The sequence below is a fragment of the Sinocyclocheilus anshuiensis genome, unplaced genomic scaffold, assembly GCF_001515605.1.
Source record: "Sinocyclocheilus anshuiensis isolate Anshui unplaced genomic scaffold, SAMN03320099.WGS_v1.1 scaffold843, whole genome shotgun sequence".
NCBI lineage: Eukaryota > Metazoa > Chordata > Actinopteri > Cypriniformes > Cyprinidae > Sinocyclocheilus > Sinocyclocheilus anshuiensis.
In genome coordinates, this window is record NW_015547670.1 from 562,969 (window position 1) to 575,898 (window position 12,930).

Below are 12,930 nucleotides of genomic sequence, written 5' to 3' on the forward strand. Positions count from 1 at the left end.
CTTGAATTCTATTCACTGTGCGCCAAGGTGTAAAGATGCACATGGCCCGGGTTGCTCGTGATTGGTGAGATTACTAACAGGCTTGCCTGACAAAAGCCAAGCTCTGACCGGTGCAGTTGGGCCTTTTCAACATGTGGTATTCATGCACTGCAGCTATGTTTTCCTTGCCTTTACGTTAGAATCCTTATTGAATTTTATCATGTTTGCCTAATCATGTTGCCAGATACTTATCTTCAGTTAATATTCCCTTAAGCTTACTCTTCGGCGGTATTACCCTCAAAACAAGGACCAGTGGAGTCACTGTAACATAAGCACAATCGTCCAACACATATAAAGCTTTTGTTACCCCAGTGAATTTGGGAGGGGAGCTAATGCTTTTACAGTTGTTATATGAAAACAATCAGCTCTTTTACATGACGTAGTCCTGGGTACTTGTAGTCCTGGGGACAGTACTATATAATTTGGTTTTTGTGTACTGAAATTAAATCACATGAGGGTTTGGACCTTATAACACATTGTCTCTTGTAAATGGAATTCTGGGAACAGACTCAATGTTTCTGTCAGTATTGCAGTATGTGCGTGAACAATGTATGTGGAATTTCAAATGGTAATTTAGGAGAGTTAGATACATTTTAGCTGCAGGATCTGCCCATATTCTTTCAAATGTATCGATTTGTTTTGCGATTCAAGTGTATTACATTATCAGTATTGAAGGTTTGTTAGCTGTAGTGCCATCTACACTACCATTAAAAAGTAGTTTTGGAAATAAGTCTGTTATATTCACCCAGGCTGCATTCAAAATACAAACAGTAATATTTTAAAATATTATCACTATTTAAAATAACTATTCTATTTGAATATTTTTTAAAGTGTAGTGTATTCCTGTGATGACAAAGCAGAATTTTCAGCAGCATTTACTCCAGTCTAAAGTGCCACATGGTCCTTCAGAAATCAGCTATATTGTAATTTTTTAATGTTAGTTTTCTCTCTCTCTCTCTCTCTCTCTCTCTCTCTCTCTCTCCTGCAGTCATGATTACGTCAGAGGGTCCATAACCATCTACATCATCAACCTTCATCGCTCACGGAAGAAAATCAAGCTGGCCGGGACTTTACGAAATAAAACTGTTCACCAATACCTGTTACAGCCCTTCGGCACAGATGGACTTCACTCCATGTAAGTCATCATCCATGACAGCGATTTACTGACAGATGAAACTCATTAATTTTAATTTTGTTAAATTATAAATTTTTTTTAGGTTTAAAGGGGTCATATGATGCGATTTCAAGTTTTCCTTTCTCTTTGGAGTGTTACAAGCTGTTTGTGAATAGATAAGATCCCTAAAGTTGCAAAGACTAAAGTCTCAAACCCAAAGAGATATTCTTTATAAAAGTTAAGACTGGTCCACGCCCTCCTAAAACGCCTCGTTTAAACACGCCCTCACGTCTACGTCACGATGTGAGAAGATTTGCATAACACCGCCCAAATGTTCACGCAAAGAAAGAAGGCATAACTTTATTGTTGCTGCTTCAGTTTTATAGTGTATTTATATTTTTAGTTTTGGTAAAATGATATTCCCCAGTTATATTTTAAGTTATATCATATTGTACTATATCGTATCATATATCATATCATATCATACCAATCATATCATATTATGTTTTTATATATCATTTTATTACTAAGTATCTCAGATCTCTGACCTCAGCTTATTTAAGGATGTGGTTTATCCTTCAGTTCTCAATTTACTCAGTTTAGCTTTACTTAACATATTATGGTTATATTAGTATGGGAGAGGATTCCCCATTGGTGGAAGAGTTATAATACAATACAATACAATACAATACAATACAATACAATACAATACAATACAATATAATATAATATAATATAATTAATGTTATATTGTTATAATTATTCCACTGGTGCAGGTGTATAATACATATAAGAATGATATTAAATATATTATTATTATTATATTATATTTGTGTTATATTAAATTATATAAACGTATTATTAGTTATCGCAGATCTCTGACCTCAGCTTATTTAAGAATGTGGTTTATGCTTCTGTTCTCGGTTTACTATAATAATCAACGTAGAGTGTTGTTGCTTTACTAAACATATTATCTCAGACTGAACAGATAAATCTAGTGCTCCATAACTGTCTACACACGCAGCTGTGCTAACTGTTTTCTGACTAAATATTCAACCCTTCCACAAATGAGGATCCCGTTTCGCCAACACTAACCTAATCATGGAAAGGGCAAAAGAGAGAGACATGGGTCATAAAAACATAGTCTGTTCATCCTCTCATACGCTTAAATGGGATATGAGGATTATCTTGTTGGGCTCGCTTACTTGATAAAGCCAAAGTACAGCTGAAACAAACACGTCTACATCCTCAACGTCTATCTTGACCCTTGTGGATGTTTTCTTTTGAATTCTTCTGGTTGAAGCTCTTCTGAATGTGTTTTCAGTTAATGTTTTCTATCACAGAAATGTTTCATACAGTGGATACAAGTAGATTAGCTCAGCAAATGGATTTAAAATATGACATTTAGTTGGTCTTGACAGGTTCCTTCTAATAGCTTGTTCAACCAACAAGACATTAGTCATGAATGAGAAACTTCACAAATGTGATTCATTTAACAAACATCCTCGCTGGTCACAAACACTCCATTCCACTCTGATATGATTCACAGTTTGTCTGGATTTTTACTCGGCTGTTTAGAAACATCATATTTTTCACTCAAAGCCGACAAAAACACCAGAGAGTGTTCTGTTTTGAGTTTTCCACTAGAAATAATTTGAAGCCAAGAACAAAACATCAAAACGTCCATTAAACACGGGCAATCCAATTGAATTAGCGTAATAACATTGTCTTGGTTTATTGAAGCTCAATTCAAACTGAGTGTAGAGTGAAATGCAGCTTCCTTCGGGGCAGATGTTGGCAATCGTTTTGTCAGCAGCTTTCAGCTTGAATTTCAACCAGTTTTTGCTTTCCTCTCTGTTTTTTTTGTTTTTTGTTTTCTTTTGAGGAATTGTGATCCAGAAGGTCACCTCTGTCTGAGCTTAACGTCTATTATTGGGAGTTAAGCATGATACTTTGAAAACACGATCGTGCTGTTGATCAGAGAAACAGAACCTCTTTCAATAAGTCTACGCTTAAATCCCTCCGTCCCGCAACAGGAGGAACATTTGAATGAAGGATAGAAAGGAATATTCGGAAGAAGCAGAGAGTAATTATCAGTTATATCACAGAGAGCAATCTCTCATAGACCAGTATGAAAACAAACGCGTAATCATGTGTGTTTTGACAGACCTGTTCCCACGGTCAATAATCATAAACCATCCACTCGTCATGCTCGATAATATTTATAGAAATATGAAAGACTGGGCATTTTTCCATCAAGTCTGTAGTTTTTATTCATTTTATTCTCATAAAATGCAGTTATTAGGTTAATTAGTCTAGTATTCCCACCATATATTGTGTTTGTGCAGTCAGAAATAGTGAAATATGCGGCATATTTCTGTCTTCAGAAATGCCCACAGCTCCATATGGGCTGAATCAGTGTTTTCCAGAGCTAATTCAGTGAGTAACATATACAGGCAGACTATAAAGTTACTCATGACACATTCCACTGCTTAACTCCTCTGTAACGCATATGCAGGGAAATTAACTGCTCATTTTGTGGGGTCACACTTAAACACTCTCAGACAGAATTGCTCTTTTCAAGGATACGTTTTCCCTACAGTCTTCGGCCGATCTGTCTTTGTCTGTTTTGAATCATATTTCTGTAATTCAAAATGGAAACAGAGAGAAAGGGGTATTCAGAGAGCTGGGGACACTTACCTGACATTTACATTTATAGTCTTTCACTGCAGCTCTCATTTCAAATATAAACCAAATAATATTCTAACAATTATTTCTGCTAATACAATTTCTGCTTAAATACATATGTACATAATATTTTTTGAAGAAATTACTACTATGCATTAAATGATTAAAAGTGACTATGAAGACTTTTACATTGTTACAAAAAAAAAAGAATTTCAAAGAAATTCTGTTCATCTTTGCTGTCACAGGAATAAATTCATGTAAAAATATATAAAATAGAAAATAGTTATTTTAAATTATAATATTAATCATATATAATATAATGCAATATAAATTATCAGTAATTCATATTTTATTTTTTAAATAAATTAATACTAGGATGCATTAAATTGATCAAAAGTGACACAAATGTATTTAGAAGAAATTCTGTTCTTTAGCTTTGTGGTCACATGAATACATTCATTTAAAATATATTAAAAAAGAAAACAGTTATTTTAAGTTATAATAATAATATAATATAATAATATAAATGTTATATATTATTATATATAATAATTTAATATAAATGTTATAAATTGTGTATACATAAATTGTATAATATAATACATATAATTTGTATTATTTTTAAAGCATTTTTTAACATTTTAAAGGCTTGCTCTATCTATATTATTATCACAGAAAATCATTATTTTTAGGACTAGGTCTACCATTCTAATTTGTAATATGTGACCCTGGACCACAAGACCAGTCATAAGGGTCAAAATTGAGACGTATACATCATCTGAAAGCTGAATAAATAAGCTTTCCATTGATGTATGGTTTGTTAGGATAGGACAATATTTGGACGAGATACAACTATTTGAAAATCTGGAATCTGAGGGTGCAAAAAAAAATCCAAATATTGAGAAAATCGCCTTTAAAGTTGTCCAAATGAAGTTCTTAGCAATGCATATTACTAATCAAAAATTAAGTTTTAATATATTTACAGTAGGAAATTTACAAAATATCTTCATGGAACATGATCTTTACTTAATATCCTAATGATTTTTGGCATAAAAGAAAAATCAATAATTTTGACCCATACAATGTATTGTTGGCTATTGCTACAAATATACCCCAGCGACTTAAGACTGCTTTTGTGGTCCAGGGTCACATATTTAGAAAAGGAGTGCAAGTTTTTAAATGCTTAAAAATGTTCTAAAGGGCCCTCTTTCAAAAAAAATCAGTGCACACTGTAGAAACAGCTCTTTAAGTTACAGTACCTGATTTTCTTTTTTAAGCCTTAAAATCTGTTTAATGTAGAAGCTGATCTGAAAAATATCTTTTGAGTCTGAGACACAACAGTGTTGAGAACTTCAGACCTGGAGTTTCTCAAAGCAGAGCTACTGTGTGATCACAGCTGATGTTTGTGATCTCTCTGTGCCTTGAAGGGTTTGTCTTTCAGGTCTTTTCATTTTTTAAACACATACCTACATCTGTAGCCAGAGGTCGTTAGAGCTCCAGAACTATCTGGAGACTTTAATTCAATTTGCATTCTATCCAAAGGAAATGCTGATCTTCCTCTGCAGAAGCCCTGAGGGATACACCACTGACTGTGTTCTTACATACTTCTGTCTGCTTTGAATTCCTGAGCATAAATCCTCCCCGGGGGAAAGTTGATTGGGAAGATCAACAATTCCTCCTCACTGTTGCGACTGATACGTGCCGTCACACTGCGCTTCAGAAGGGCTTCAGGCCCAAAGCAAACTCAGCTTCCTGATCATTTCAGTCTGTGGCATCATAAGATGAGTTGAGGCGATGGGATGGATGATCCAGACGTCTGCTGGAAGAGTATATAGAGACTATAGGAAATGGTCAGGGACTAGACGACGCCGTTCTTTACAAAAGTTTCTCTAAAACAACAGTGAATCGTTTAAAGTTTTTCATAAGAATATTTAAAGCCCCATCTGTTAGGAAACAGTATTAACATATGATTAGACTCATGTTAAAGGGGTAGTTCATCCAAAAAATTAAAATTCTGTCATCATTTGCTCACCCTCGTGTTGTTCCAAACCTGTATGAGTTTCTTTCTTCTGTTGAACACAAAAGAAGATTTTTTGAAGACTGTTGGTAACCAAACAGTTGATGGTAGCCTTTGACTTCCTTAGTACTTTTTTATGTCAATGGCTACCGTCAGCTGTTATGTGGACCACTGACACCGATGACATGGTAATATTGTTTTGTTTTTTTCTTCCTCAGGTGTTTTATTTATCTTGATGGTAAGGAAGATGACTAAATCCCTGGCTGTGCTCAGAATAGCACAATACTTTACAGAGGCGTCATGCCAATTCAAAGTGAGGGGGATTTTTGAGCCAAGTGGATTTTGAATGCAGCTTCCAAAAGACAAAAAATAGCCAATTAATATTTTCTATATTTAATACAATCACACCGGCGTGATTATAACATTCAGTGCGTCAGTGCGTAACCAATCACAAATGATGTTGTTGAGCTTATGAATGCAATGACCAATCAGAGGTGTTCAGATCGCTAAAATGCCGGTGTTTTCTTCATTCGCTCGCTGAATGAATACCTCTACAAATTGCAAATGTGTGTACGAATCTGTAAGATATTAATTTCATAGTGTAAACAGCTTCAGTGATTTTAATGGGAGTTTTTGAGAGTGCTTGAACTAGACTGTCAGTGAAAATGTTCTTTGATAATGTAAATGTTCTTTGCTCTCTTTCTGTACAATGAAAGTGTTATGATTAGTAGCCTAACTTGCAATGTTTTTATTCACATTAACTTTCAATGTTAAATTCACATTAAATATAAACTCAGTCGTATTAAAATATGTTATGGCATGACATCCATATCTGTTAATTAAGTAAACAGACAGGTTTTTATGCATAGTTAATAGATTACATTATTAGGTTACTTTGACCATCGCCCACTATAGATCAACATAATCTATAAGGTGAGAATCATGATATTTCTTGATATAGTTAATGCGTTTGGGGATGTTTCGAATAAAAAGGAAAAAAATGAGTGCATGACGCCCCTGATACTATATTACTCTTGCTATTTTTGTAGTAATAAGTATACTGCATGTGCACAGTAAACCAATATTCAAATTACCTACTATATTTGCATATTGTTTAGAATATTATATGCCACAATGCAATGTGATCTTCCATTTCCTATGACGAAGGCACTGGAATCAATAAATTATATATAAATAGTTATATTTTGCATTACATTTAGCATTACATTTTTATTTTTTTTGAAAGAGAGAAATGAATACTTTTATTCAGCAAGGATACAGTAAAGACTTTTATAATGTAAAAAAAAACAGTTTCAAATAAATGCTTCAAATACATTTTAATTGTATTTTAAATACAACTTTGGTGAGCATGAAAGACTTATTTCAAAAAACATCCTACAAATGCCAATCTTTTATACAGTAGTATGGAGAATCTGAGTGTTCCAAACACTCTCATATTGCAGATGATTGTGTTTTCTGTAAGGTTGATAATGCAGCTGTGGCGCTCTCTAGTGCACGATCAGAGAGTTTACTAATATTGGAGACTCCCTTTACACTTGATGTAACTGGGTCCTAAAACCAGCTATTTTTGGCTAAAATTATACTTGGATTAAGGCTCCTCACTGAGCCTCAGCAGTTCTCACATTTGATATAGTCTGTAGTTTCATATATTTATTGTGTATATTGTGTACATTATTAAGGGGAAGTCGTGGCCTAATGGTTAGAGAGTCGGACTCGTAACCCAAGGTTGTGGGTTCGAGTCTCGTACTGGGAGGGATTGTAGGTGGGGGGAGTGAATGTACAGTGCTCTCTTCCACCTTGAATACCATGACTGCGGTGCCCTTGAGCAAGGCACTGAACCCCCAACTGCTCCCCGGGCGCCGCAGCAAAACAAATGGCTGCCCACTGCTCCGGGTGTGTGTTCACTGCTGTGTGTGTGCACTTTGGATGGGATAAATGCAGAGCATAGTATAAAATTACAGTTAACAACACACATTATACACAATATTATGTATTTGTATATTGTTCATTGTCTGTAAGTTTGTAAAATTGTATAGTGTGTTGGTGATGTAAAAGTAAAAGTAAAAGTAAAAGTGATTTGATATAAAACATCTTGCAGTCCTCCCATCTGCAGCATCCTAACACACGTCCCTTTGCTTTGCAGGTCTGTGCAGCTGAACGGAGAGCCCTTGCGTATGGTGGACAATGAGACATTTCCTGAGCTGAAGCCACGGACGCTCAGGGCAGGAAGAACGATAGCCATGCCACCTGTATCTATCGGCTTCTACGTCATCAAGAATATTAACGCTTACGGCTGTCGCAGATAACACACACTGACCGACCTCAGACGATATCCGTGGCCTTCTCCTTTTTTTATAAGCCCACAGAGACGTGGAAAAGACCCCTTCGTTCAAGCAAGGGTTGCACTGAATGCTTCCAACAACATTTCTCCTCTTTTTTTTCTTTTTACCACAAGAAAAGCTCGACTTGTGGAAAGTGAATGTATTTTGGTTGCCCTTTTGTGTTTTTTGTCGCTTTCAGTTGCAGGAGTGTAATGAAGTCTCACAGTGCTGTGTCCCTGAGAGCTTTGTAATCCGATGTTGAAGACCAACGTAAGCTATGAACCCAGTGCCAGTGTGCGGTTCAGATGCGGTACGATCATTACGAAGCAGATCAATCAGAATGCTCACATTTTCTGCAGCAATTTTGTGGGAAAATCTGTGCAATGGGTGTAAACATGGTCAAATTTGTTAAACAGATATGACAGCACTACATTCTCATTGGTAGCTAGAAACATGATCAGATTAGCCAAAATATTTGAATGATGAAAATGCGAAGGACGTAAGTGACAGCCGTTCCAATTCTCCAGAGTTCTGTGGGTGCGGATTCTGTGTGGGCCTGTCTGTCAGCTTAATGTGTTCCTGGATCAACATCCTTGTTGGTTCTTAAGCAACATTCCAGCTTGACAGCCAATCAGATTTTAGGGTTAGATTTAAGGGGCTAGAACAATGTTCTTTTTAACCAATCATTTCCCTTGGATTTTAGAGGTAGGTTATCCTTATGGTTGCAAGTCTTAGAACTATGATTGCTTGCTAGAAATGTTGTTCCAGGACCAACAACGGAGGTTAATCCTGCTAAATCACATAGTACAAATAACAGTTTGATCTGAATTACATCTCTCTTGTGTACTTTTTTTTGGATTCTGGGGTCTAAAGCCACTCAAAAGGCACAGAGCCAAATCTTGATCTGTAATCTTATTTTTCATTACAGGACAGTAAATATAAACCTCCTATTTAAAGCCAGCTTTATAAACTTATAACATTGACCCATGACCTGAAAAATAGGTTGCATCTCTATCCCATGAGTTTTTTCGGTTGCTGCTTTATAATTTTAAACTGTATAATGATGAAGGTACTATATGGGAAGATACAGATGCTTGCTAAATCGTCCTTATATTTCATTGCTAAATTAAACAAGGAATTACATAATACACAATCTTTATGTGATTCGTCAGTTCTCTGAGAAATACTGCTATATATTTATAATGTTTACAAGTTTGACTTCCCATGTCCTTATATTTCATTGCTAAATTAAACAAGGAATTACATAATACACAACAATCTTTATGTGATTCGTCAGTTCTCTGAGAAATACTGCTATATATTTATAATGTTTACAAGTTTGACTTCCCATTATAGCTCAGACTCTTTTGAAGGCTGAAAGGAAATAGTAGGGAGTTTTTGAAGGTGCCTTTTTGCTTTATGAAGAACTGTGTATCATACAATTTGTTGCAGAGCTCAGGAAATTAGCTTGTCTATTAGCGTCATGTACACATGCCACTTTTTTTTTTTTTTTTGCTGTAACATTGTAAACCTGAGCTTAGTTCTCTAAATTTATTTTGCTACATTAACACTACCTTATTCAGGGGCCCTGGAAAGTGTTAGACAATTAAGCCACACTTATAATAATTACTTTAGATCAAAGATATTATATCAGTTCAAGTGGTATTTATTTTTCAAGAACATTAGAACATTACATTTCACAAAAATACATTTTTTTCCAAGTCATTTAAAAAGTCATGGCAAAGACAAGTATCATACATTCTGAAAAACTGCCATTTGGCTTGATATTTTGTTGTTTTGTTTTTTTAAATATTTGTTTTTGAAAACATTTTAAGTGTTGCCAAAGTGTGCAAATACTTTTAGGGCCACTATAAATCCCATGTACAGCGATTCATTTTTGCTGCTAGCTGTCTAATTAATATTAAGCATGATGAGTGACAAATGTTTTTTTTTACAAGTACAAACCTTTTGTTATATTATTAAATGTACATACAATTGGTTTTTGATTTAAACTGTGTGCTTCATCGCTCTATAAATATTATTTATATAAATGTATATGTGTGGTTATGAGAGTGTGTGTGTGTGTGTGAATTTTGTCCACATTGGCAGATGATTATATTGTACTTTTTGTAAAACATACAGCAGAGACTGATGTTAATGTTTAGCAATGACAATGTCCTTTTAAATTCAAACGTATTGAGTTGCTCACAGTATGCACACTTGTGTATCACAATGTTTTATAATTGTATATATTCTTTGGTCACTCATTCACAATGCAAAAATAGTGATTCAGCATTCAAACGGATTATATGAATTCTGTAAAAAGTGTATTTTTTTTTCCTCCTCGGGCTTGGCTCTTTATATGGTTATGACAGCGTTTGATTTTCCAGGGTCAATAATTCTGTCAGCATCATAATGTTTCTTTAGATTCGCAAGATTCTGTTGTGATTTTAGAGAATTGTAGGGTCTTTGATTTGTGAAATGACACTTTTAAAAGCTATTTTCCTTCTTGAATGTTTTTATTGCAGATTTAGAGTTGTTAATATTTTTTCAGTTAAAGAGCATTATTTTATTATGAAAATGGTTGTCTGAATATTATTTTTGTCAAAATATATAAATAAAATATTAGTTAAAATGTTTATTGAAGATCTTGTTTTCGACTTGTTATTTACAATAGTTAATGTATTGAATATTCAGTGTGTATATACACTGTAAAAAAAGAAGTTGCTGCCTTCATTTTTTAAGTACAATAAACTTAGCTGTTTAAGTCATTTCAACTTAAATGACATTAAAATGGCTTAAAAAATGAGTTGAACCTTGTACAACTTAAAATAAAGTTGAAAATTGTTTAAAGTAATTGTAGTTGTTGTTAAAGTAATGTAAAACATATGTCATAACTTATTGGTCATAATTTTTTACATTGTGTATATATATATATATATATATATATATATATACACAGTATAGTATTTTATAATATATATTAATTTCAGTAAATGAAAACAAGTCTTCTGTAATTTTACATCTGAAATGCATTAATCTTGGTTTGGAATTTTATTTGGTTTGATATTTAACAAACAAAAATGCGAATAACATTATTCATTTTATTGTATTATTTATTACATTGTAAGTTAGTGACTACTTTGATGGTTCTTGTGGTCTAAATTTTAATAAATTAAAGTAATTAATATCTTGTGTAATTTTGCATCTGAAATATATTCATCTTGGTTTGACATTTAATTTGGTATGATTTTTAACAGACAAAAATGCTAAGAATATTATTCATTTTATATTTCATTTAATTGTTTTTACAGTGTAAGTTAGTTAGCGTTAGTGACTATTTTGTTGGTTCTTGTGGTCTAAATTTCAGTAAATGAAAGCAATTCTTAATATTTTCTGTAATTTTACATCTGAAATACATTAATCTTGGTTTGACATTTTAATTGGTTTGATATTTAACAAAGACAAAAATGCTAAGAACATTATTTTTGTTTTATTTATTTATTTTTGCAATGTAAGTTAGTGACAATTTAAAATTAAAGTAATTATTAATATCTTATGTAATTTTACATCTGAAATATATTCATCTTGGTTTGACATTTTATTTGGTTTGATTTTTAACAAAGACAAAAATGCTAAAAAAAAAAAATTCATTTTATTTTATTATTTATTACACTGTAAGTTAAAGTTAGTGACTACTTTGATGGTTCTTGTGGTCTAAATTTTAATAAATTAAAGTAATTAATATCTTGTGTAATTTTGCATCTGAAATATATTCATCTTGGTTTGACATTTAATTTGGTATGATTTTTAACAGACAAAAATGCTAAGAATATTATTCATTTTATATTTCATTTAATTGTTTTTACAGTGTAAGTTAGTTAGCGTTAGTGACTATTTTGTTGGTTCTTGTGGTCTAAATTTCAGTAAATGAAAGCAATTCTTAATATTTTCTGTAATTTTACATCTGAAATACATTAATCTTGGTTTGACATTTTAATTGGTTTGATATTTAACAAAGACAAAAATGCTAAGAACATTATTTTTGTTTTATTTATTTATTTTTGCAATGTAAGTTAGTGACAATTTAATGGTTCTTGTAGTCTAAATTTCAGTAAGGCAAAGGCCTGCTGGGTCTTGCCAGACTTTGTGACCATTGACCAAGTGTGAAAGAGTCTGAATTATGAATCCAGGCTCTTTCAGCCTTCAAAAGAGTCTGGGCTATGGGGAACTTCAAATTTGTAAACATTACAAATATGTATTATATTAGTACAATATTAGTACTATATTATAGTTCAAATATAGTATATAGTATTTATATACATATGTAAATGAAAACTGTTCAAGTACGAGCAGTGTATGACTATTTAAGAGACTGTCCTGTGACATAGAGGCTGAATTGTAGTATTCCAGCACATGTTTAGGAGTGCAAGATAGCAGGATAAAAGCAAGCTAAGAGCTCAGTGATTTATACATGGGCCTGAACACAAAGAAGTACAGAAATAAATTGTGACAGTGTGCTGCAACGTGTAACCCAAGACCGAGAGCTTTATGTCCCATCAGGTCAGGGGGAGATCATCAGCTCACTAGTCTTCAAAGGCCCGGCAGGGTCCTCATCCCAGCGCTGGAGGGGTCACAAAGGGAAGGAGCCAGTGTGTACATCAGCAGATGTTCCTTTTCCAAGCAGCTGGGACAAGACTTTGTTGAAGAATGAGAGCGAACTGTGGTGT

At 33.5% G+C, this 12,930-nt stretch overlaps 1 protein-coding gene across 1 annotated transcript in view; it reads left to right on the forward strand.

The window, feature by feature from the left end:
• Window positions 1-8,234, forward strand: part of LOC107702736 (inactive heparanase-2-like) — a 73,069-nt gene extending 64,835 nt beyond the window's left edge. Inside the window, exons 11-12 of the mRNA XM_016505140.1 lie at window positions 1,028-1,174; window positions 8,023-8,234. Coding sequence (XP_016360626.1) covers window positions 1,028-1,174; window positions 8,023-8,185 — 310 coding nt within the window. The 3' untranslated portion in view covers window positions 8,186-8,234. The remainder of the gene's footprint in view (window positions 1-1,027; window positions 1,175-8,022) is intronic.
• The last annotated feature ends 4,696 nt before the right edge of the window (window positions 8,235-12,930 follow it).